The sequence below is a fragment of the Oncorhynchus tshawytscha genome, linkage group LG09 (assembly GCF_018296145.1).
Source record: "Oncorhynchus tshawytscha isolate Ot180627B linkage group LG09, Otsh_v2.0, whole genome shotgun sequence".
NCBI lineage: Eukaryota > Metazoa > Chordata > Actinopteri > Salmoniformes > Salmonidae > Oncorhynchus > Oncorhynchus tshawytscha.
In genome coordinates this window covers 67,765,851-67,793,188 of record NC_056437.1, presented here as the reverse complement: position 1 = coordinate 67,793,188, position 27,338 = coordinate 67,765,851, and the positions used below count along the sequence as shown (strand labels likewise).

General features: G+C 43.8%; 1 protein-coding gene across 2 annotated transcripts in view; it reads left to right on the top strand.

Annotated features, from left to right (window-relative positions):
* LOC112258492 (beta-1,4-mannosyl-glycoprotein 4-beta-N-acetylglucosaminyltransferase) overlaps positions 1–15,048 on the top strand; it is a 32,842-nt gene extending 17,794 nt beyond the window's left edge. For both annotated transcript variants that reach the window (XM_024432898.2, XM_024432899.2), the window contains exons 2-3: positions 11,080–11,368; positions 11,470–15,048. In XM_024432898.2, coding sequence (XP_024288666.1) covers positions 11,080–11,368; positions 11,470–12,786 — 1,606 coding nt within the window. In that variant the 3' untranslated portion in view covers positions 12,787–15,048. The remainder of the gene's footprint in view (positions 1–11,079; positions 11,369–11,469) is intronic.
* Positions 15,049–27,338: the final 12,290 nt, after the last annotated feature.

Here is a 27,338-nt window from a genome sequence, read left to right as displayed (position 1 = left end):
TATGATGAACAGAGAGTAGCAGAAGTGTAAAAAGAGGGGTTGGCAGGTGGTGGGACACAATGCAGATAGCCCGGTTAGCCAATGTGCGGGAGCACTGGTTGGTCTGGCCAATTTAGGTAGTATGTACGTGAATGTATAGTTAAAGTGACTAAGCATATAAGATAAACAGAGAGTAGCATCAGCGTAAAAGAGGTGTTGGGGGGGGGCACACAATGCAAATTGTCCGGGTAACCATTGGTTACCTGTTCAGGAGTCTTATGGCTTGGGGGTAGAAACTGTTGAGAAGCCTTTTAGTCCTAGACTTGGCACTCCGGTACGGCTTGCCATGCGGTAGTAGAGCAAACAGTCTATGACTGGGTTGGCTGTCTATGACTGGGCCTTCCTATGACACCGCCTGGTGTAGAGGTCCTTGATGGCAGGCAGCTTTGCCCCAGTGATGTACTGGGCTGTACCCACTACCCTCTGAAGTGCCTTGCGGTCGGAGGCCGAGCAATTGCAGTACCAGGCAGTGATGCAACCGGTCAGGATATGTAGGCTATGTCTGCCATTTTAAAATGTATGTAGTTCTGTCCTTGAGCTGCTCTTGTCTATTGATGTTCTCTATTATGTCATGATTTCTGTTTCATGTGGACCCCAGAAAGAGTAGCTGCTGCTTTAGCAACAGCTAATGGGGATCTTAATAAAATAACAAAACTACTATAGGTCTATGTAGCTGTGAACTTCCTCTAAGGGTGCATCCCAAATAGCACCCTATTCCCTTTATAGTGTACACATTTTGACCAGAGCCCATAGCACACATTGTCTGTTCCCCTTTTCCCATTTTCCCGGACTTTCCAGTTTGGTCTGTTATTCATTCTGACTTTCACGGAAGCTTGTGTTGTTGATGGTTGCTGTTAGACAAATACATTGTCAGAGCAAATGTACTTATTTCCAATGCGCAACACTGTAGCCTCTGCATTCGTGCGTGGGCAGGGATGTTATGTAATTATGATAATTTTTCCCAGACACAATACAAGCACTGTGGGACTGCCCTGGTAGCCTATCCCCAACCTTTGTAAGGAAGCAGCACACCGGAGGATCAGGTGTGTGTGTGTGTAACCCTAAGCTAGAGGACCAGAAGGAATGAGCAGAGCAGCAGGTTGGAGGGTATGGGGGTAAGGGGGACAGGAGGAGGGGGAAGGTTTGGAGAAGGAAAGTATTGTAGTGCACTGTGCACAGAGTAACAGAGAAAAGAGGGTGACATTTGAGCATGGTGAGTGGGAGAGAATAGCTTTCATTGTACAAAAGGGCACTGGGCTGGCTCTCTCTCCAGAGGATGAAGCTGAGATTTCCTTGTCACAGACTAATGTTTAATGTGTAACTTCTATGACTTTTATGATAGCAATCACATGTCCTCCACTGCCTTTCTGCAGAGTTGTAAACAGTCCAAGGTCTCATTCACATTACCCAGGAATTAACATGTGATGTGCCACCACATGCACCCTCAAATATCTTAACGATCAGTCACTCACAGTACACTAATTCCATGTGTGACCAATCAGCAGAATTTCACTCACTGGAGATCAGTAAGGAGGAAGACGTAGTCATATTTACCAGCACTAATGCTCTGAATAGGTGCCCAACCCTAAGGTGTGTGCTGCAATGAAGATTGTACCCAGTTTCACATGCCCTTCTTTATCTTTATACGTCTAAGTAAGCTCCTAGAGCAGCAGGGTTACGCTCAAACAAAATTCTTGGCTAAAAACAACTCAATTTGGATTATTTGGTAAACCAGCACTGGGTACATTTTGGACAGAACACACGCTGGGTTATTTTGACTCAGCCAGTTGGGTTGCGTGAATAACCCAAATGTTGGGTTGTTTGGATTAACCAAACACAGGTTAATTTAACCTTCGGTTGTTGTTGTTTTTTTAACCATTAGTTGGGTTGACACAGCAGCTGGGTCTTTTTTCATGTAAACCATCGGTTATTTTCAGAAATTGCGGCCTATTAGAAAATTATTTGTCACTTGTTCATCATGTACAATGCAAATAAAAATGCGCCTTGAATATTTTTGCACATTACATATTCTCATATAAAATTCAAAACATTTATTATTTACATACCCCAACAGTGAGATATGCATAGGCTCGAGGAACTCTTACACTAGTGTAAGCCTCATCAAAGCTTCAATAGTTTCAGTGTTCAACCTTAAAATGTGATAACAATTCAACAGAACAGATTCACCGGAATTTACACTCACAGGTGGCCAAAATTATCTGAAAGCCACACCCCTACTAAGCAAAACCAGTGTTCTGAACTGACCCGCTCGGTCGTATCTCAATAACCTAGCATCAATAACCCAGCAACCAGCATCAATAACCCAGCAGTTTGCAAAGAAAACAACCCAACTAAGTGACCCATCGCCTTCAAAACATCTGGGTGCAATTGAGTTGAACTTGCAATAGCTATTTTTTCCTTTATACGGTCAAATAAAATCCCAGAAGGGTTTTCGGTACTTTTGCACCACTATGAGGTTGAGTAGACTCCCAGATCCTGATTCCAGGTTTCACAATAGTAGCAGGAAGTACATCAGGAAATTGTAGACTGTGTACACACAGATCGGAGAAAAACTGTACAAAAAGGACCTGACTCTTGACATTATTACCTGTCTGTCAGAGTTCTTCAAGAACAGTGGGTTTGGAGTCATGCGCAGAGAGCAGAGGTTTCGAATAAATGGATATCTTTTATTCCCGGAAAAACGTTCACGCCAAAAACACAAGGCGCATTAACTAACCGGCCCATACACAGGACCCAAAACTGTCCGGAAAAATAAGATACAAACGACCATCAACAAACTAACAGCATAGCAATCCCGCACAAACCTAGGCGGGCCTAACAGGCTTAAATAGACAAATATCAAGAAACACAAAAAGGAACAGGTGCAACTAAAAAGACCAAACGAACAGAAAAGGAAAAATGGATCGGTGGCGGCTAGTAGACCGGCGACGACGACCGCCGAGTGCCGCCCGAACAGGCAGGGGAGCCACCTTCGGTGGGAGTCGTGACACTGTCTGTCAGACATGAACATTTCATCATACATTTCAATACACTTTGATGATTTAATTATTATTGTCAAAATTCTACCTCCTTGCTCCATATAAAAGTCACATGGAATGAGATACAGAAACAGGTCATACAATTTTTTATTGTTGTTTTAGCAAGTTGTAAAAGGACATTTCATGTCAGGATGTATCAAATAAGGTGGGTGACTGAAGGGATGACATGCATTACAGTTTGGGCCTGCTGTATTTATGTGACAGTAAAAACATGCTCCCCATGAAGGGTTTGAGAGAGTGATACTGTATACTAAACTTGTGTATTACTTTCTATCTACGTGATGTGTACAGTATATATGGTACACTTTATTTGAAGGGTCTGTAATAAATCATTTCTAAGGAATGTATAAGTTGTGTTTTCAGCATTTGTTAATCATTACTCTCACACGTATAAACCATTTACCAGTCATTAGTAAAGTTATATTGGTGCCGGAGGAGATGGCTGTCGTTTTACAGGCTCCTAACCAATTCTGCTATTGTATGTTTCTTCACTTTATTTGTAACTTATTTTGTACATAATATTTCTGCCACTGTCTCTTCTGACCAAAAAGATGCTTCTGTATATCAGAACATTGATTACTCACCTCGTACTGGACAAAGAGTTTTTCTTGAACGAGTCGGAGGTGAATCAGACACCGGACAAGGCCCAAATCCCTGTCTTTCGCATGAAGAAGAGACGGAGATACAGGGGTTGTAGGTCGGGGTGCCTTGTAAGAATCCGACGGTGAGTGGGTAACCCACCTCTACCATCAATCCTACTAGCCAACGTGCAATCATTGGATGATAAACTGGACGAGCTCCGATCAAAACTATCCTACCAACGGGACATTAAAACTGTAATATCTTATGTTTCACCGAGTTGGGGCTGAACAACGACATGGGATAACATACAGCTGGCTGGGTTTTCTGTGCATCGGCAAGATAGAACAGCTTCCTCCGGTAAGACAAGGGGTGGCGCTCTGTTTCTATTTGTAAATAACAGCTGGTACTCAAAATCTAATATTAATGAAGTCTCTAGGTTTTGCACGCCTGAGGTAGAGTATCTCATGATAAACTGTAGACCGCATTACAGCTACATTTGAATTCCTGTACAAAATGGTATATCATACACTGCATTTGAGAAAACAATGGGAAAGTAATTTTGCTTTGAAAGTTGATCAACTTGTCAACTCCCTTTTGAGAAAACTGTCTTTCAATGCTTTGGTACTACTATTGGAGAGCCCTTCTTTGTCTATACCCATTCAGCATTGTTCACACCCTCTTAAGCCTTAGCCCCACCCATCTCTTTAGGGTTGATCCAAGCGTTCTGTACTAACTTGCCAGCTACTTCCAGACATCTAAGGGAGAGAGAACAGCTCACTGAACATTACTCACCCTAGCAGAGCTGGTTAGGCTGTTATGTTTTCCAGAGCGTTTGTGACTGCAACTGTGCTGTCAGATTGTCCGTTTGTATATTCAGAATGTTTCGCGTTCAGAGCACACTGGACTCTCTGGCCAATAAGTAGGGTTGTTCCGAAAGCTCTGACCTCACAACGACAGTCAAGCAACCAAGCTAACTGGCTAACATTGGCTAGCTACTTCCAGACACATAATGAGAGAACACCCCACTATGACAATTTTACTCCCGCTAGCAGAGCTGGTTAGGCAGTTTTCATGTTATCCAGAGCGTTGGTGACTGTTTTCATCTATATTTTTCATTGCTGTCTATTTACCAACCCAAACCGATGCTGGCACGAAGACTGCACTCAACGAGCTGTATAAGGCCATAAGCAAACAAGAAAATGATCATCCAGAGGCGGTGCTCCTAGTGGCCGGAGACTTTAATTCAGGGAAACTTAAATCTGTTTTACCTCATTTCTACCAGCATGTTACATGTGCAACCAGAGGAGAAAAAAAACTCTAGACCACCTTTACTCCACACACAGAGACAGGTACAAAGCTCTCCCTCGACCTCCATTTGGAATTTATATCCTCTTGATTCCTGCTGCTTACAAGCAAAAACTAAAGCAGGAAGTACCAGTGACTCGCTCAATGCGGAAGTGGTCAGATGACGCAAATGCTAAGCTACGGGAATGTTTTGCTAGCACATACTGAAATATGTTCTGCGATTCTTCCGATGGCATTGAGGAGTACACCACATCAGTCACTGGCTTCATCAATAAGTGCATCGATGATGTCATCCCCAGAGTGACTGTTCATACTGCAACCAGAAGCCATGGATTACAGGCATCATCCGCACTGAGCTAAAGGCTAGCGCTGCCGCTTTCAAGGAGCGGGACTCTAACCCGGAAGCTTATAAGAAATCCCGCTATGCCCTCCGACAAATCATCAAACAGACAAAGTGTCAATATAGGACTAAGATTGAATCGTAATACACCAGCTCCGATGCTCGTCGGATGTGGCAGGGCTTGCTAACTATTACGGACTACAAAGGGAAGCACAGCCCTGACCTACCAGATTAGCTAAATTACTTCAATGCACGCTTCGAGGCAAGCAACACTGAAGCATATATGAGACCACGAGCTGTTCCGGACGACTGTGTGATCACGCTCTCCGTAGCCAATGTGAGTAAGACCTTTAAACAGGTCAACATTCACAAGGCTGCAGGGCCAGACAGATTACCAGAACGTGTACTCCAAGCATACACTGGCCAACTGGCAAGTGTCTTCAGTGACATTTTCAACTTGTCCCTGACCGAGTCTGTAATGCCAACATGTTTCAAGCAGACCACCATAGTACATCACTAGGTCCTAGCTTCCTGCCATCCTGGACCTCTAAACCAGGTGGTACCAGAGGAAGTCCAAAAAATTGCCAAAGACTCCAGCCACCCTAGTCATAGACTGTTCTGTCTGCTACCGCACAACAAGCATTACCAGAGCGCCATGTCTAGGTCCAAAAGGCTTCTACCCCCAAGCCATAAGACTCCTGAACAGCTAACCAAAACGCTACCTGGGTTATTTGCATTGAACCCATCCCCCCAGTTTTATGCTGCTGCTACTCTCTGTTTATTATCTATGCATAGTCACTTTATCTCTATCTACATGTACATATTACCTCAATTACCTTAACTAACCTGTGTCCCCACACATTGACTCTGTACCGGTACCCCTTGTATATAGCCTCGCTACTGTTATTTTACTGTTGCCCTTTAAATACTTTTTTATTTTTATTTATTCTTATTTTTTTCATTTTTATTTTTATTTGTTTATTGTTTACTTCAGTTTATTTAGTAAATACTTTCTTAACACTTATTTTTTTCTTAAAACTGCATTGTTGGTTAGGGCTTGTACGCATGTGACAAATAACATTTGATTTGATTTTGATTTATTTTCCCTAATCTAAAGTGGATGCTATTTTCACTTTAGAAATACTTTAGAAATGTTTTGAGTTACAAGTGCAATTTCTCACAAAAAGATGGTGATGCCATTGGTAGACATTCCTGCAGTACCTGGTAATAGAATAAGCACACAACACGGGATGTTTAAGGAAATGTATATACATCTGTGAATAACTACCTTACTAAAATGTACAAATGTGGGAGTAAATGGTGAGAAAATGGTTTGTAAATGCCTTATAAATTCCTATTAAATGGTTTATTATGGACCCTTAAAATAAAGTGTTACCGTATACAGCTGAAGTCGGAAGTTTACATACACCTTAGCCAATTACATTTAAACTCAGTTTTTCACAATTCCTGACATTTAATCCTGGTAAAAAATTCCCTGTTTTAGGTCATTTAGGATCACCACTTTATTTTAAGAATGTGAAATTTCAGAATAATAGTAGAGAGAATGATTTATTTCAGCTTGTATTTCTTTCATCACATTCCCAGTGTGTCAGAAGTTTACATAACTGAGCCAGGTTTGCAGGCCTCTTTGCTCGCACACACTTGTTCAGTTCTGCCCACTAATTTTCTATAGGATTGAGGTCAGGGCTTTGTGATGGCCACTCAAATACTTTGACTTCGTTGTCCTTAAAGCCATTTTGCCACAGCTTCGGAAGTATGCTTGGGGTCATTGTCCATTTGGAAGACCCATTTGCGACATCTTGAGATGTTGCTTCAATATATCCACATATTTGTCCTTCCTCATGCTGCCGTCTATTTTGTGAATTGCACCAGTCCCTCCTGCAGTAAAGCACCCCCACAACATGATGCTGCCACCCCCGTGCTTCACGGTTGGGATGGTGTTCTTCGGCTTGCAAGCCTCCCCCTTTTTCCTCCCAAACATAACGATGGTCATCATGGCCAAACAGTTCTATTTTTGTCTCGTCAGACCAGAGGACATTTCTCCAAAAAGTACGATCTTTGTTCCCATGTGCAGTTGCAAATCATAGTCTGGCTTTTTTATGGCAGTTTTGGAGCAGTGACTTCTTCCTTGCTCAGCGTCCTTTCAAGTTATGTCGATGTAGAACTCGTTTTACTGTGGATATAGATACTTTTGTACCTGTTTCCTCCAGCAACTTCACAAGGTCCTTTGCTGTTGTTCTGGGATTGATTTGCACTTTTTGCACCAAAGTGCGTTCATCTCTATGAGACAGAACGCGTCTCCTTCCTGAGCCATATGACGGCTGCGTGGTCCCATGTTGTTTATACTTGCATACTATTATTTGTACAGATGAACATGGTACCTTCAGGCATTTGGAAATTGTTCCCAAGAATGAACCAGATTTGTGGAGGTCTACAAAAAAATAATCTCAGGTCTTGGCTGATTTCTTTTCATTTTCCCATGATGTCAAGAGAAGAGGCACTGAGTTTAAAGGTAGGCCTTGAAATACATCCACAGGTACAGCTCCAATTGACTCAACAGATGTCAATTAGCCTATCAGAAGCTTCTAAAGCCATTGCATAATTTTCTGGATTTTTCCAAGCTGTTTAAAGGCACAGTCAACTTAGTGTATGTAAACTTCTGACCCACTGGATTTGTGATACCGTGATTTATAAGTGAAATAATCTGTCTATATACAATTGTTGGAAAAAATACTTGTGTCATGCACAAAGTAGATGTCCTAACTGACTTCCCAAAACTATAGTTTGTTAACAAGACATTTGTGGAGTGGTTGAAAAACGAGTTTTAATGACTCCTACCTAAGTGTTATGTAAACATCCGACTTCAACTGTATCTTTGATAAAGCCAAAACAATAATAAGTCATCCGTACAGTGTACAGTCCTTTTCACAAACACAGCTTAGAATGGCTGTCCTTCAAACCGACCTCTGATTATGCACAAGTAGTGTCAGGAGCCATGTCAACCATTAGGTGTCAGCTCTTACAAAGACAGTACTTCCCACGACTTGAAGAACCTCAATGTCTTCATACTCACCTTTCACTGACCAGCAGCACTGCTGGCATTAGCTGGTGGATGAAACAACATTATACTCCAGCACCAAAGGCATTATGATGTAACAATATAACAACAGTACTAAAGAAATGTGAGATGATTCATTTCAATGAACAGATTCATTGGTCACCTTTGGGTTTCACCTACAGTGTAATGTTATGAAATGTAGACAATAAAAACATCTACTGTAGGCTACTAGTAAATATTCATACATCATATAAAACTGTCACTCATCCTTTCAGATTTTCAGGATAGAGGGGGAAATAGGGGGAAACAGTAAGAGCTGGAGGGATTGGATTAACTAGTGAGTCTCACAGCAAAGCTGCAGACATAGCAGTCCACTGCTCAGATTTCTCTCGCTTATGAGACTGCAGTGAGGACATATTTCGTTCTGAGATTTGGTTCACAATGGATTGGAGAGGTCTCCATTCTGATAGACCATTTCTTTTTGGATTAAAAATAACATCATGGTATTCAGGACCCTGTCTTTCAAAGATAATTCATAAAAATCCAAATAACTTCACAGATTTTCATTGTAAAGGGTTTTAACACTGTTTCCCATGCTTGTTCACTGAATCATAAACAATTAATGAACATGCACCCGTGGATGTTGGTCTTTAAGACACTAACAGCTTACAGAAGGTAGGCAATTAAGGTAACAGTTATGAAAATGTAGGACACTAAAGAGTTCTTTCTACTGACTCTGAAAAACACCAAAAGAAAAATGTCCCGGGTCCCTGCTCATCTGCGTGAAAGTGCCTTAGGCATGCTGCAAGGAGGCATGAGGATAGCAGATTTGACCAGGGCAATAAATTGCAATGTCCGTACTCTGAGACGCTTAAGACAGCGTTAAGACAGTGTTACAGGGAGACAGGATGGACAGCTGATCGTCCTTGCAGTGGCAGACCCTGTGTAACAACACCTGCACAGGATCGATACATCCGAACATCACACCTGACAGGTACAGGATGGCAACAACAACTGCCCGAGTTACACCAGGAACGCACAATCCCTACATCAGTGCTCAGACGGTCCACAATAGGCTGAGAGAGGCTGGACTGAGGGCTTGTAGGCCTGTTGTAAGACAGGTCCTCACCAGACATCACCGGAAACAACGTTGTCTATGAGCACAAACCCACCGTAGCTGGACTAGACCGGACTGGCAGAAAGTGCTTTTCACTGATGAGTCGCGGTTTTGTCTCACCAGGGGTGATGGTCGGATTCGCGTTTATCGTCGAAGGAATGAGCGTTACACCGAGGCCTGTACTTTGGAGCGGGATTGATTTGGAGGTGGAGGGTCCATCATTTTCTGGTGCGGTGTGTCACAGCATCATCAGACTGAGCTTGTTGTCGTTGCAGGCAATCTCAACACTGTGCATTACAGGGAAGGCATCCTCCCTCATGTGGTACCCTTCCTGTAGGCTCATCCTGACATGACCCTCCAGCATGACAATGCTACCAGCCATACTGCTCGTTCTGTGCATGATTTCCCGCAAGACAGGAATGTCAGTGTCCTGCCATGGCCAGCGAAGAGCCTGTATCTCAATCCCATTGAGCACAACCTGTTGGACCTGTTGGACCTGTTGGATCAGAGGGTGAGGGCTAGGGCCATTCCACCCAGATATGTCAGGGAATTTGCAGGTGCCTTGGTGGAAGAGTGGGGTAACAACTCACAGCAAGAACTGACAAATCTGGTGCAGTCCATGAGGAGGAGATGCACCACAGTACTTAATGCAGCTGGTGGCCACACCAGATACTGACTGTTACTGTTACCCCACCCCCCCTTTGTTCAGGGACATGTCTGTGGGACTTGTTCAGTTTATGTCTCAGAATCTTGTAATGTTCATAAAAAAATTTACACATGTTAAGTATGCTGAAAATAAACACAGTTGACAGTGAGGGAACGTTTCTTTTTTTTGCTGAGTTTCTAAGCAGATAATAACCATCCCAGCTTCACACCTGATTTGCCTATGCCCAAGATTAACCCTACACCGCCATGCCCAGCATGCAAAATGGGGTTAAAGCTAACATAGCCAGAGTGCCTGCAGTCCATGTAGGAAGACCACAAGCAAAAAGGCAGTTGGAGCACTAGTCTTTCAGTGAGTGGTGGCTTTTAATTGAAAACCCAAACAGGTTAACAATAAAGGACGAGATCTCAAAGAATAAGAAATTGGTAACTAAACCCCCTTTGTGTTTTGTATGCTATTCCTGGACTGTTAAGGGTGCTACATACTTTATGCAAATGCAGCGGTGGAGCGTCATTTTCTATGTAGTTCTACTACTTTTGTTCAGGGCTCACATACACAACGCTCTGTTGCCCAGATAGTGTAGCGGGTGGTTTCTTCTTTTTTCTTGGTTAGGTTCTTCTGATTTCCTGTTTAGTTTCCAGATACTTTTTTTTTTTACCAGTGTCATTTATTAACAATGGGTGATGAGATAAAAGGGTTCAAATCTACTATAGGTCATGCTTTTTAGTTTATTTATGCCAAGTTGTTGTTTTACTTTATGTAAATAGTTATTGATGAGCATGCATACAATGCCAAAACAACCGGAGTGATTATGTGGGCCTAACTGTTAAGTAACCAAGGAGTTTGTAAACTTCCATTTAGCTAAAGAGTTTTGTTAATGTATCTGTTTTTCAGGACAACGATGCGACGACACAAGGTCTTTCTCTTCGGCACATTGGCCTTGTGTGTCCTCTCCCTGCTGCAATACTGCAAGGCCCTCCACCACATGCTTATGCTGAGAGAGCTGTATACTTCATCTGTCAACCTCGAGGCCCTGGGCTTCCTCTGGAGAGGGAATGTTCGCTCAGGGATGAAGCCTCTCCCTGGGTCTCGACCCTCTGACACGGGCCTGTGGGAACCAGGGGATGACCGAGGGGAACAAGGGAATGCAGAGGTGGAGAGATGGATTGGGCATGGCAGTGAGGTGAGGGGGCAGATGACATGACTTTCCCTATATATTGTTTTGGGTCTATATGACATTGTCATTGATATGTTTGATTTTCCTCCTGTTGCTCTCCCACTCAGGACCCATGGGGTAAAGAGCAGCCTGACTCAGGGAATGTTAACAGAATGACGGTCACTCTCCCAGACCCCAATGGACCATGGGGGGAACTTCACAAACGGAGCTTCCATCTTCGCGATGACCCCACCCCGTTCTTTGCGCGCACCAAGTCTGGAGCATATTGCTTCCGAGAGGGGACGGAAATGGCTTTTCTCAAAGACGACTCAGGACAAACGGTCCAAGCAGCACGAGAGGGCCAGCGTAAGATACTGCATGCACAGCAAGAGGAACCCAAGTCAGCCCATGGGAAATACGCCCAGAGGAAAAGGCTGGTGAAGTGTATGTGTCGCCAAGGCTGGCACGGCCCTCACTGTGGCATCCCCACCATGGTGCAACACTCCAACCTGCCCACTAAGGGAAGTCTGATGCCCAGGATGGTTCCACGGAGGGTCATCAACGCCATTAACATCAACCACGAGTTTGACCTCCTCCACGCCCGCTTTCACGAGCTGGCCGACACTGTTGACCTCTTCCTGGTGTGTGAGTCAAACTTCACGGCCTATGGAAAGTCCAAGCAGCTGCACTTCCTACGCCTCCTGCTTAACGGGACCTACAACTACATGCGCCACAAGATCCTCTATGTCTTCCTTGATCACTTCCCTAAAGGTGGCCAGCAGAACGGGTGGATCGCTGACGACTACCTGCGGACGTTTTTAAGCTATGACGGGATGTCCAGAGTACAAGGTGCCAGGCCGGATGATGTCTTTCTCATCAACGACGCAGATGAGATCCCGGCCCGCGAGGGCATCCTCTTCCTCAAACTCTACGATGGCTGGACGGAACCTGTGTCCATCCACATGAGAAAGTCCCTTTATGGTTTCTTCTGGAGGCAGCCTGGGACCCTGGACGTCCACTCCGCCTGCACTGTTGCCATGCTTTTTGCCGTCTACGATGGAGACGGGATATCACTGAGGCGCAGGGATTACTACTCCATGCCGGGTTTCCGGAACTATCAGAGGGAGAGTGGACACATCCTGGTGCATTGGTCCATTGGGAGCCCCGTCCACTACGCAGGCTGGCACTGTTCCTGGTGCTTCAGACCAGAGGGAATCTCCCACAAACTAATATCTGCCCAGAATGGAGACTTTCCCCGCTGGGGCGACTACGTGGAAAAACGAGACCTGAACTACATCAAGGGCTTGATCCAGACTGGGGGATGGTTTGATGGCTCGGTGGGGGAGTACCCATCCACAGACCCTAAAGAGCCTATGTACGCACCCAAATATCTATTAAAGAACTTTCCGCTGTACCGCTACATACTTGAGAACCCATATGCCTGAATTTGGTAGAAAATCGGTAAGGATTATTTTCTCATTGTTGATTTCAATGGAAGGATTTTTAACTTCAAGGGGTGTTGTCTTAACACAACTATGAAACCTCCACCTATGCCTCTGATTGAAGGGCAGGCCCTCCACTTCCTGTCTGAAGAAGACGTAGCTAGTGGTTGAGAGGGAGTGTAATGAGTGACATCTGAGACTCATTCTATCCGATTCTATCCCTTTTCAATCACAATATTTAAATGATAGTTAAACAATCCTCAATGACAAAGGCCCCTTCTACTCCAGAGCATTCAAGGACCGGTTTAAGTTTGGGACATTGACTTTTGTACAGTTCCTAACTGTAGACGTGATGGCAGACAGGTATATATGTATAGAAGATCTATCTGATGATGGCCAATGGCCAGTGATACTGTAGTTTTCCCTCAGTCAGATCAACAATGTGCTTCTAGTGTCACCAGTTTTGCGTTTCCAGAGACCTCTGTGAAGAAAGAGACCTGAAAAACGATCACTGCACCTTTCTGTGGTGGTGGTAAAACTGTGTTACTGTGCTGAAATGGTTGTTCGAACAACACAGGGAACGGGAAAGTTGGTTTTATATTGTTTAATACAAATTCAGGTTTCCCTCACTAATGTGGGCTTGTCTTAAACGTTGCTTAATTTGACTACACAACTTTCTCATAGCCTTCTTGTAAACAGATTGTGTATGGTTTACAGGTGAATAAATGTGAGGCCAAAAAGAATATGTCATTAGAACCATGGAATCAGGCCAAACAATTGTCACATTGCTTTTAGACATTTCTGTCATTTGTGTTCATTGTTCATTGAGAGAGAAAATTCTTGAGAAACAAAATCCATTTCTTCTGCTATGGTCTCGTGATTCACATCACGTCTGGCAATTCAATCTGTTCTAGACACTCAATTTGAAATGTATATAAGCCAACGCAATGGTTTCCCTTGGTTTCGTCCTTCAAAATGGATTCCAATTCTTCAACAACCAAATAATGAACATGATAATAATATTCCTACAGATCTTAGGGACATATCCCCTGTGAATAGGATGTATAGCAATGACAATTATTAATGTATTCATGCTTAGTTAAGAAACAACAGACTGTCTGCCATCAATCGGTTCAGCCTTCGATACGCTGCAAGTCATTTGTTCCTACCTGAATTACAATAGAGTACACTGAGGCCTATTCAACAGAAACCAGTGCGTCAACAAAACAAAAGCAAAATGTTTATGTTGTGAATATCTTAGTTTGTTCTTGTTTCGCACTGCAGACCATGTTTTGTTGAGTAGCTATATGAACCCAAACCTACTGGCAGTAAAAACAGTAACAGGACAACATGAAGACAGACAAAAGTGCATAAAAAGGAGTAATTTATTTGTATACTTTAACTTAAATTTTGAGTCATTTATTACATGTATTACTTTATTAATCATGCACCTTTATTTCCAGATAAACTTACAATGTTGGGAAGGTTAAGACTGCTGTCTACTGTTGTTAAATCATGTCGTGTCAATGTGGACACTTTTGTTCAGAATTAGCTTTAGCACTTCCTTGTCTTGGGAGAATGACTTTGGGAATAAGGAGATAATAATAATTGATTGGTGTATTGACAATGTTTCTCTTGGGAATCTGATGCTTCGTCAATTGATGCTCTGACTTGCAGTTTGCACACATTCTCTCACAGCCTTTAAAACGACTTACTCTGAACTCTGATACACCTCTTGTTTCTCAACACCTCTCGTTCCTCAATCCATGTTTTGATTCTTCGTGCACTCAACTTTTAAACTCCCTCTGCCCTATTGTGTGTGTGTGTGTGTGTGTGCATGCGTGCGTGCGTGCGTGCGTGCGTGTGTGCGTGTGTGTGTGTGCGTGCATGCGTGTCTGTGTGAATATGTATTTCATCTATCTTGTTAGAAATTATTTGTAAGGTGCCACTTTTCGATACCTTTCTATCTGGAGTCCACATGATGAAAAGTGGGACTTCCACAGTGGCTACATTTAAAGGCCAGAATCTCAGGAATATTAGAGAATGGCATGTGACTGGCATGAATGGCAACTATTCAAACTGCACTGTCCACAGCATGTTTACTGCAAAAAAAATGCCTTGGATGTTGTTGACTTTGCTTTTTTAGGGGGATTTCTTTTGTAATTTCTGGATGGTGTCCAATATTTCTTTGTACAACTATGAGGTACTACTCCTGTGTTCTAACTAAAAAATAATAATTGTTGAAGTAAAAATCAATAACTAATCTTATGTGACTTATTTTGAATCTTGTGCAAGTCCTGAGTCTTTTCCTTCATCAATCATTCCACTATATATTTGTATTGAGCTAGTACGTCCCAATGTGGTAAATTTTTCAGAAATAGCTGTTCAGTTGACAAGAGTCAAAGTTAATCTGTTTATTACCTAGCATTACCTACATACTATACTACACTGTAACTACACTGTGCCAGCCCAACGACCATGTAAAGACACAGGTATTAATTAAGGACACGTTTTGTTTCACCAACTTGTTTCAAATCCAAAAGTGATTATCAGAAAACGCATTATGGCACGACCTCTTGAGTCTAGACAGGAATACCACACTGCCAGTGACTCCGGTTAGGTCTGTCTTTCCTAAAGCAATGTATAACGAGACTGGATGCCTTCTCCATGCCTGAACTCTAGATGGCCGTCTATAAGAAAAATATGAATTTGAAGGAGATAATTCTGGGAGATTATTGCGGTAGAATTGACAGGGAAAGCCTAGGAGTTATCATTGATATGGCTCTCTTTCCTGTATAACATGGGACTTTTTATTCAATACAATTTTATTTAATGAACCCTAATTTTACTTGGTAAATTGATTGAGAACACATTCTCACTCACAGCAACAACCTGGGGAATAGTTACAGGGGGGGAGGGGAGGGGGGTGAATGAGCCAATTGGAAGCTGGGGATGATTAGGTGGCCATGATGGTATGAGAGCCAGATTGGGAATTTTGCCAGGACACCGGGGTTAACACCTCTACTCTTACAGTAAGTGCCATGGGATCTTCAGTGACCATAGAGTCAGGACAACCATTTAATGTCCCATCCATAAAATGGCATCCTACAGATTTTTATTTCTTTATTTTTTATTTCACCTTTATTTACCCAGGTAGGCCAGTTGAGAACAAGCTCTCATTTACAACTGGGACCTGGCCAAGATAAAGCAAAGCAGTCGACAAAAACAACAACACAGAGTTACACGTGGGATAAACAAACATACAGTCAATAACATAATAGAAAAATATATACACAGTGTGTGCAAATGTAATAAGATGTAGTAAGATTAGGGAGGTAAGGCAATAAATAGGCCTAATAGTACTGTGCAGCCGTCTTCATTGACCTGGCCAAGGCTTTTGACTCTGTCAATCACCACATTCTTCTCGGCAGACTCAACAGCACACTGTGCTAACTAAACTCCAGATGAGCTTCAATGCCATACAACTCCCCTTCCGTGGCCTCCAACTGCTCTTAAATGCAAGTAAAACTAAATGCAAAATCCCCTGAAAGGTCTACTATTGACAAGAATGTTCTGTCAAAGACAAAGGGGATGGGGGAGGTTTACAGACATATCTTTGAGATGAGGAAGGGAGTTTTGGTTGTGCAGGGTTGTGCTTAGAGACAGTAAATGTATTGTTGAGTATGAGAGTGATTAAGAGGTCCCATTTCTCTTTAATCTCCCATACACAATCATTCCTACTGTGTAAGAACTGTCCTCCTAAGACTTTTCACATCTTCTTTAGCCCTCCAGCCCATTCACTTTGTTGACTGATCTTTCCTCTCAAAAGCAGCTCCCAGTGTCCCTCATTGTCCCTAAACAATATGCTAGCCGTTCCCATACAGTGGACATCTTTACCAACAAAGGTATGTTGCCCTAAGTCCCTTCCACAAAAAGTGTAAAATGCTAACACCACAACCATGTCTTTCCAGGACATGTGCAGTACCAGCAAATCTTCTGCAAGAGGACCAAACAGTTGGTGGTTAAGAAGCCCTACCACACTTTTGTCAGAGTCTAATTTAGCTGGCCGTTCACCGCAGAGAGGACAAGACCATTCGCCATAGGCACAAAGAGTTTCAGCTTCCCCAGCCCACCATGCCGAACACCATTACCAGTGTACCGAAGCCGGATAAAGGACTATGGCTGCGTTTCCACAGGCAGTCCAATTCTAGTCTTTTTTTCACTGATTGGTTCTGCAAAATATCTGATATGAAAATATCTGATGTGATTTAAACCAATTACTAGAAAAAATATCTGAATAAGACCATGTAGAACCACCATAAAATAAATACTGATATTTTCTATCAATCTTCTAAAATTGTCTGCCTTTATGGATTCACAGAAGATATTTATATAAACTGTACAGGGATCTCTAGCTTCATACAGATGCTAGACATTCAGATATGTTTATTTGTCAAAATCTAAAAAACAGAGGACTGTACACTATTTAATGCTAACTCAAAAAAGAGAACTGGGTATTCAACAATAATGTTATATGGTAAAAGTAACATACAAAAAAATTGTATGAACAGTTTAGTACAGTTCAGTGTGTCCAATTGTGTCTCAAGTGTAGAGACACACAAGTACAGAGAACTGTAACTACAGATTATTTCACCAGATAATGTAATTTACCCAAAGATTTTAGCAGACTTGTTGTCCTTTATTAAAATAAACACTTTTTTTTGCTCCATGAAGTAATTCAGGAGTTGGGTGCAATTGAATCAGTGAAGGTAACCTGTAGTGGACTTGTTGATATTTGTTTGTGTTTCTTCTGACCAGAGGGAGCGAGTGCTCCGTGTCATGCACCTTGGGTCAAGATCTGTTTCTTGCTTTGCTCTTAGGAACAGGGCACCATTGAACGTAGGGATTTTTGGGTGTAGCATTAAGTGTGGAGAAATTGAAGTTGAAGATTCTTGGTGTTTGCGATGCCTGCCGTTTGGTGAGACGCAGACCCGGTGGTTGAGCGTGGTGAAACAGAGGAGCCACTGTCAGTCATTTTGAGTTTTGAGTCTTTTCCAGATGAAGTCATGTTAGGATATATCAGTTATCCTGTTAGAGCTTTTGTGCCGAATAAACTCCCCTGTTTCAGGTGCAGCGTTTATGGTCATGTTGCAGCAGTTTGTAGGAGGGAGATTCCAATATGTGGTAAATGTGCAGGATGGGATTTGTGTAGTTTCGGTGAATAAAGATGTGTGTAAACTGTAGGGGTGATCATTTATCTGGGGATCGGAAGTGTCAGGTGTAAGAAAGACAGATTGAGGTGGCTAGAGTCAGAGTAGTGCAGAAGGTGTCGTATGCTGAGGCAGTAAAGGAAGTAGAGGAGGATGGGTCAAGGGTGAGGATCCCTGTGAGTAGTAATTCTGTTTCAGCACAGAGGCATAGGCCAAAGAGGGATATATGCTTCAGTAAGTTTGGCTTCTTAGCGTTCATAGCAATGGTCATCAACTGTACCTCAGAAATGGGACATAAATCACTGACAATAAATGTTGTGGTGGCAGCTGCAGAGAAATATTTGGGTGTATGAGATTTGACTTTGGAAGAATGAAAGGGTGTATTGAGTGGTAGTGTCCCGTCCTCCCAGGCCTTTGGAATTATGGTGTCAAAATTGGGGTGAGCTGTTGTAGCTGCTCAAGGTTTATGCTCTGTTCTGTATTGAACTGTGATGCTGTGCATTTCGTAGACTCATGTTATGTCTGCACCCTAACACAAGGCCATTCTGTTCTGGAACTTTTGCTTGTATATAATAACTGTTGCGTAAACAATATGATTGTAATATCACCTCCCACTATATAAGGGACATATAATCATTTACTCTTCAAATCAAATCAAATCTAATTGTATTGGTCACATACACATGGTCAGCATCTAGCATCTAGTTCTGACAGTGCAGCAATATCAACAACTAATCTAACAATTCCACAACAACTACCTAATACACACAAATCTAAGTAAAGGGATGGAATATAAATATATGGATGAGTAGTGACTGAGTGGCATAGACAAGAAGGCGCTATTGCGCATGGCCACACAGTCGTGGGTGAACAGGGAGTACAGGAGGGGGCTGAGCATGCACCCTTGTGGGGCCCGAGTGTTGAGGATCAGTGAAGTGGAGATGTTGTTTCCTACCTTCACCACCTGGGGGCGGCCCGTCATACAGTCCAGGACCCAATCGCACAGGGCGGGGTTGAGACCCAGGTCCTCAAGCGTAATGATGCAAAAGGGTTTTCTAATGATGAATTAGCCTTTTAAAATGATAAACTTGGATTCGCTAACACAACGTTCCATTGGAACACAGGAGTGATGTTTGCTGACAATGGGCCTCTATACGCCTATGTAGATATTCCATAAAATATCTGCCATTTCCAGCTACAGTAGTAATTTACAACATTAACAATGTCTACACTGTATTTCTGATCAATTTGATGTTATTTTAATGTACAAAAAAATATATTTTTTTTTTCAAAAACAAAGACATTTCTAAAGTGACCCCAAACTTTTGAACAGTAGTGTAGGTATTCCTCTTGTCCAGATGGGATATGGCAGTGTGCAGGGTGATGGCGATTGCATCATCTGTGGACCTATTGGGGCAGTATGCAAATTGCAGTAGGTCTAGGGTGACAGGTAAGGTGGAGGTGACATGATCCTTGACTAATCTCTCAAAGCACTTCAGGACTGTCAGCAGTGAGTGCTACCGGGCAATAGTTATTCCTTTCAGTTACCTTTGCCTTCTTGGGTACAGGAACAATGTTGGCGATCTTGAATCATGTGGGGACAGCAGACTGGGATAGGGAGAGATTGAATATGTCCCTAAACACACCAGCCAGCTAGTCTGCGCATGCTCTGAGGAAGCGGCTAGGGATGCTGTCTGGGCTGACAGCCTTGCGAGGGTTAACAGGTTTAAATGTTTTAACTCTTGTCGGTCACGGAGAAAGAAAGCCTACAGTCCTTGTTAGCGGACCTCGTCGGTGGCACTGTGTTATCCTTAAAGCGGGCAAAGAAGGTGTTAAGTTTGTCTAGAAACAAGACGTCGGTGTCCGTGACGTGGCTGATTTTGTTTTTGTAGTCCGTGATTGTCTGTAGACCCTGCCACATACGTTTTGTGTTGAGCCGTTGAATTGTGACTCCACTTAACCATATCTACATGTACATGCTACCTCAATCAGCCTGACTCTGTATGTAGGTCTCTGTATGTAGCCTCGCTACTTTTATAGCCTCGTTACTGTATATAGCCTGTCTTTTTACTGATGTTTTATTTCTTTACTTACCTGTAGTTCACCTAACACATATTTTGCACTATTGGTTAGAGCCTGTAAGTAAGCATTTCACTGTAAGGTCTACACCTGTTGTATTTGGCGCATGTGACAAATAAACTTGGATTTGATTTGACTTTGTCCCTATACTGACATTTTGCTTGTTTTGTTGCCTTGTGGAGGGAATAACTACACTGTTTGTATTCTGCCATATTCCCGGCCATCTTTCCATGGTTAAATGCGATGGTTCGAGCAGTCAGTTTTGCGCGAATGCCGCCATCTATCCACGGTTTCTGGGTAGGGTAGGTTTTAATAGTCACAGTGGGTACAACATCTCCTATGCACTTCCTTATAAACTCACTCAACGAATCAGCATATAAAACTATATTATACTCTGAGGCTACCCGGAACATGTCCCAGTCCGCGTGATCAAAACAATCTTAAAGCATGGATTCCGATTGGTCAGATCAGCATTGAATGGTCCTTGTCACTGGTACTTCCTGTTTGAGTTTCTCCCTAATGGAGGGGAGAAGCAAAATGGAGTCGTGATCAGATTTGCAGAACAGAGGGTGGAGGAGGGCCTTGTATGCATCGGGGAAGTTAGAGTAGTAGTGATCCAGTGTTTTGCCAGCCCGGGTACTACAATCAACATGCTGATGGAATTTAGGTAGCCTTGTTCTCAAATTTGCTTTGTTAAAATTCCCAGCTACAATAAATGCAGCCTCAGGATAAATGGTTTCCAGTTTGCATAGAGTCCCGTTGAGATCCTTGAGGACAGTTGTGGCTTGAGGGGGGATATACAGTGCCTTGCGAAAGTATTCGGCCCCCTTGAACTTTGCGACCTTTTGCCACATTTCAGGCTTCAAACATAAAGATATAAAACTGTATTTTTTTGTGAAGAATCAACAACAAGTGGGACACAATCATGAAGTGGAACGACATCTATTGGATATTTCAAACTTTTTTAACAAATCAAAAACTAAAAAATTGGGCGTGCAAAATTATTCAGCCCCTTTACTTTCAGTGCAGCAAACTCTCTCCAGAAGTTCAGTGAGGATCTCTGAATGATCCAATGTTGACCTAAATGACTAATGATGATAAATACAATCCACCTGTGTGTAATCAAGTCTCCGTATAAATGCACCTGCACTGTGATAGTCTCAGAGGTCCGTTAAAAGCGCAGAGAGCATCATGAAGAACAAGGAACACACCAGGCAGGTCCGAGATACTGTTGTGAAGAAGTTTAAAGCCGGATTTGGATACAAAAAGATTTCCCAAGCGTTAAACATCCCAAGGAGCACTGTGCAAGCGATAATATTGAAATGGAAGAAGTATCAGACCACTGCAAATCTACCAAGACCTGGCCGTCCCTCTAAACTTTCAGCTCATACAAGGAGAAGACTGATCAGAGATGCAGCCAAGAGGCCCATGATCACTCTGGATGAACTGCAGAGATCTACAGCTGAGGTGGGAGACTCTGTCCATAGGACAACAATCAGTCGTATATTGCACAAATCTGGCCTTTATGGAAGAGTGGCAAGAAGAAAGCCATTTCTTAAAGATATCCATAAAAAGTGTTGTTTAAAGTTTGCCACAAGCCACCTGGGAGACACACCAAACATGTGGAAGAAGGTGCTCTGGTCAGATGAAACCAAAATTGAACTTTTTGGCAACAATGCAAAACGTTATGTTTGGCGTAAAAGCAACACAGCTCATCACCCTGAACACACCATCCCCACTGTCAAACATGGTGGTGGCAGCATCATGGTTTGGGCCTGCTTTTCTTCAGCAGGGACAGGGAAGATGGTTAAAATTGATGGGAAGATGGATGGAGCCAAATACAGGACCATTCTGGAAGAAAACCTGATGGAGTCTGCAAAAGACCTGAGACTGGGACGGAGATTTGTCTTCCAACAAGACAATGATCCAAAACATAAAGCAAAATCTACAATGGAATGGTTCAAAAATAAACATATCCAGGTGTTAGAATGGCCAAGTCAAAGTCCAGACCTGAATCCAATCGAGAATATGTGGAAAGAACTGAAAACTGCTGTTCACAAATGCTCTCCATCCAACCTCACTGAGCTCGAGCTGTTTTGCAAGGAGGATTGGGAAAAAATTTCAGTCTCTCGATGTGCAAAACTGATAGAGACATACCCCAAGCGACTTACAGCTGTAATCGCAGCAAAAGGTGGCTCTACAAAGTATTAACTTAAGGGGGCTGAATAATTTTGCACGCCCAATTTTTCAGTTTTTGATTTGTTAAATTTTTTTTGAAATATCCAATAAATGTCGTTCCACTTCATGATTGTGTCCGACTTGTTGTTGATTCTTCACAAAAAATACAGTTTTATATCTTTATGTTTGAAGCCTGAAATGTGGCAAAAGGTCGCAAAGTTCAAGGGGGCCGAATACTTTCGCAAGGCACTGTACATGGCTGTGACAATAACCAACGAGAATTCTCTTGGGAGATGATACAGTTGGCATTTGATTGTGAGGAATTCTAGGTCAGGTGAACAGAAGGACTTGAATTCCTGTATGTTGTTACAATTACACCATGTGTCGTTAATCATGAAACATACACCCTTCTTCCCGGAGAGATGTTTATTCCTGTCGGCGCGACGCACAAAGAATCCCGGTGACTGTACCGACTCCGCAGAATGTCCCCAGAGATCCATGTTTCCGTGAAACAGAGTATCTTACAATCCCGAATGTCTCTCTAGAAAGCAACCCTTGCCCTAATTTCATCCACCTTGTTATCTAGAGACTGGACATTAGCAAGTAATATACTCGGAAGCGGTGGGTGGTGTGCGCGCCTCCAAAGTCTGACCAGAAGGCTGCTCTGTCTACCTCTTCTGCGGAGAAGTTGTTTTGGGTTAGCCTCTGGAATCAGTTCGAATGGCTTGGGTGGTTTGAACAAAGGATGCGCTTCGGGAAAGTCGTATTCCTGGTTGTAGTGCTGGTAAGTTGATGTCGCTCTGATATCCAATAGTTCTTCCTGGCTGTATATAATAACACTTAAGATTTTCTGGGCTAACAATGTAAGAAATAATACATTTAAAAAAACTAAATACTGCATAATTTCCTAAGGACTAGAAGCGAGGTGACCCACTCTGTCTGCATCACATCCGAACTCCTTTCCTGACTGAGATCAGAGACATATCTACCTTGCAGCTGCTTGTATTAAAGATTCACTATTATACTTTAAATTAGTCTCTGCCTATTCTTTGGATTGAGTTTTCCACTAAAGCATGGTGTAGGAGCAGATAGGGTCAAAGTGGTGGAATGGTGTATTGGGTTTTTAATGGGTGTAGGGTTAGTTGCAAGCGTGGTTTTTTTTGTATATTTTTGGGGGGGGTTCGTTTTTTATTTTTGTAGTTTTTCTTTTTCCCTTTTTCCCATTTTGTATCAAGTATAATGGATGTATATTATAGTCCAGTTGATAATGCAACATATTGGATTCCAACCGCCATTAAACTCCAAAGAAGAACAAGAAAAGGAAGCAGGGTGTATCATTTAGCACAGAAGCCTGACCTGTCTTCCTCCTGGGCAATTATGCGTGAAACACGTCACTGTCCTAGAAATGCCTTGGACATGATGAAAACAAGCCCAGATTCCCCCAGGGTGAAATCCACCTTTAAAAAAGGTACTTAAAATATATGAAACCACAACAGAAAATGTGTAGTCTACAGATAACAAAATCTGCAGATGTGAGAAAATGGATTGATAAACCTATAAGAATGCAGTTCATGTCACTCTATCTAGAATTCTATTTAAATGGCGATATTGCCTTTGTGACTTCAATATTCAAAACCTAAGTGTTGGTCCTGTGCGTTCGCATTGATATTGTGAGTAGACTGCTGTCCATATCACAGACAATGAGCTATAATAAGAAGGTGTGAACCCATTAGGGAAATCAATAACCTTAAAGCTGTCACGAATATTACCGAAGGTGACTCCCCTTCTTGTTCGGGTGGCGCTCGGCGGTCGTTGTCACCGGTCTACTAGCTATCACCGATCCTTTGTTCTGTGTTCGTTTGGTTTTGTCTAATTGGTATCACCTGTTTCTTGTTTGGTTGTTAGGGTGGGGTTATTTAAGTTTGTTCAGCCCACTTCTGTTTCATGCAGGCTTGTTCGTCTGTTTTGTGTTAGAGTGTATTTTTGTTTGCATGTTGGGTTCCGCGCTGTCCATTAATATTTCTGTTCATTTGTTTTCCTACTTTTGTTCATGTTATTTTTCCTGGACATTAAAGCGTGTTTTTTCCCACATCTTTTTGCTCTCTGCGCCTGACTCCACACCTCTTCACTCATTGCACGTTACAGAAGCCCGCACCTTAATATGGAGTCAGCAGGAGCAGCGACCACTCCTCTTCCCACGATGGAGGAGCGAGTCCTTCATCACACGTCCATCCTCCATCGCCTCGGATCAGCAATGGATCAAATGATGGAGAGGATGGATCGTTGGGAGAGGAATGGTCTCCCTACTACCCCACCGACCCTCCCACCAGCAACTCTACCATCTCCCCATCGGGATCCGGTTCCAGCGCTCTGCGCATTACGCCTCCGAGGGAGTACGATGGAGCAGCGACGGGGTGCCAGGGATTCCTGCTTCAACTAGAACTCTACCTGGCCACCGTTCGGCCGGCTCCCTCGGACGAGGAGAGCGTGTGTGTCCTCATCACATGCCTTACGGGTCGAGCCCTTGAGTGGGCCAATGCGGTCTGGAACGGGCCCGACTCAGCGAAGGGCAATTACCCGGAGTTCACCCGCCGTTTCCGGGCCGTGTTCAATCACCCTCCAGAGGGTCGAGCGGCGGGTGAGAGGTTGTTCCATCTCAGGCAGGGGACGAGGAGCCCGCAGGACTTCGCGCTGGAGTTCCGGACCTTGGCCGCTGGAGCAGGGTGGAACGACAGGACCCTGATAGACCATTACCGGTGTAGCCTGAGAGAGGACGTTCGCAGGGAGGTGGCTTGTCGGGACACTACACTTAGCCTGGATGGACTGATAGACCTGTCGATCCGGTTGGACCATCTGCTAGCTGCTCACGGACATTCTGAAAGGGTCCTGTCAGTTCTACCTCCTGACCCTCCGGCTCCTATCCCGATGGAGCTAGGAGATCGGAGGAGGAGGCTCCTCCTGTACCAGTTGTGGCCAGAGAGGGCACACGTCTGGTCGGTGCTGGAGGAATTCATCTGGGAGTCGAGAAGGCAGGCAGAACACTCCTTGGTCACCCCAGGTGAGTAAGCACCACACTCTCCCAGAGTGTCCTGTTGGTCACATGTTCTTATTAATTTGTTTCCTTAATTATTCTCCCTCTCTCAAGCATAAGGCACTGGTAGATTCAGGTGCAGCTGGGAACTTTATAGATCGCGGACTCACTCAGAGGTTGAGGATTCCGTTAGTAAAGTAGACCCCCCTTTTTCCGTGCACTCTTTAGATAGTCGACCATTAGGGTCAGGGCTCGTGAGGAAAGCCACAATTCCGTTGGAGATGATTACGCAGGGGAATCACAAGGAGCGAATTAGTCTGTTCGTTATCGATTCACCTGCGTTTCCGGTGGTGCTGGGGATTCCCTGGCTAGCTATTCACAATCCTACGATTTCGTGGAAACAGGGAACTCTCCAGGGGTGGTCTGATGAGTGTTCAGGCAGGTGTGTAGAGGTTTCCATCGGTGCGACAACGGTGGAGAGTCCAGACCAGGTTTCCACCGTGCGCATTCCAGCTGAGTATGACGATTTGGCTATCACTTTCAGTAAAAAGAAGGCGACCCAATTACCACCCCATCGTCAGGGGGATTGCGTGATAAACCTCCAGGTAAACGCTGCACTCCCCAGGAGTCATGTGTATCCTTTATCCCAGGAGGAGACGGTGGCTATGGAAACATATATCACCGAGGCTCTGGGACAGGGGTACATTCGGCCCTCCATGTCACCTGTCTCCTCGAGTTTCTTTTTTGTGAAGAAAAATGATGGTGGTTTGCGTCCGTGTATTGATTATAGAGGTCTAAATTCCATCACCTCTCATTGCTACGGCAGTGGAATCATTTCACGGAGCGCAGTTCTTCACGAAACTGGATCTCAGGAGTGCGTATAATCTGGTGTGTATTCGGGAGGGAGATGAATGGAAAACTGCATTTAGCACTACATCTGGCCATTATGAGTACCTCGTCATGCCATATGGGTTAAAGAATGCTCCAGCTATATTTCAATCCTTCGTGGATGAGATTCTCAGAGACCTGCACGGACAGGGTGTAGTGGTGTATATTGACAATATTTTGATCTACTCCACTACACGCACTGCGCATGTGTCTCTGGTGCGCAAAGTTCTTAGACGACTGCTGGAGCATGACCTGTACGTGAAGGCGGAGAAATATGAGTTTTCTAAACGATCAGTTTCCTTCCTGGGTTATCGCATTTCCAGCTCTGGGTTGGTAATGGAGGGTGACCGCGTAAAGGCTGTGCGTAATTGGCCGACTCCGACCACGGTAAAGGAGGTGCAGCGGTTCTTAGGGTTTGCCAATTACTACCGGAGGTTTATCTGGGGTTTTGGTCAGGTAGCAGCTCCTATTACCTCACTGCTGAAGGGGGGGCCGGTGCGTTTGCAGTGGTCAGCAGAGGCGGACGGAGCTTTTCGTAGGTTGAAGGCGATGTTCACTGAGGCGCCGGTGTTGGCGCATCCGGACCCTTCTTTGGCGTTTATAGTAGAGGTGGACGCATCCGAGGCTGGGGTTGGAGCGGTGCTCTCACAGCGTTCTTGTGCGCCACCGAAGCTCCGCCCCTGTGCCTTTTTTTCGAAGAAGCTCGGGCCAGCGGAGCGGAATTATGATGTGGGGGACAGGGAGTTGTTGGCTATGGTTGAGGCCCTGAAGGTGTGGAGACACTGGCTTGAGGGGGCTATGACCCTTTCCTTATCTGGACTGACCACCGTAACCTGGAGTATATCCGATCAGCTAGGAGACTGAATCCTCGTCAGGCAAGGTGGGCCATGTATTTCACCAGATTTCGTTTTACTATCTCGTATCGACCAGGTTCCCTCAACACTAAGGCCGAGGCGCTGTCACGACTCTATGACACTAAGGACAGGTCCATCGATCCTACTCCCATCATTCCGGCAACTAAGCTGGTGGCACCAGTAGTATGGTAGGTGGACGCGGACATCGAGCGGGCGCTAAGGGAGGAACCTGCGCCTCCACAGTGTCCGGAGGGTCGTAGGTACGTGCCGCTCGCTGTTCGTGATCAATTGATTCGATGGGCTCATAGTCTACCC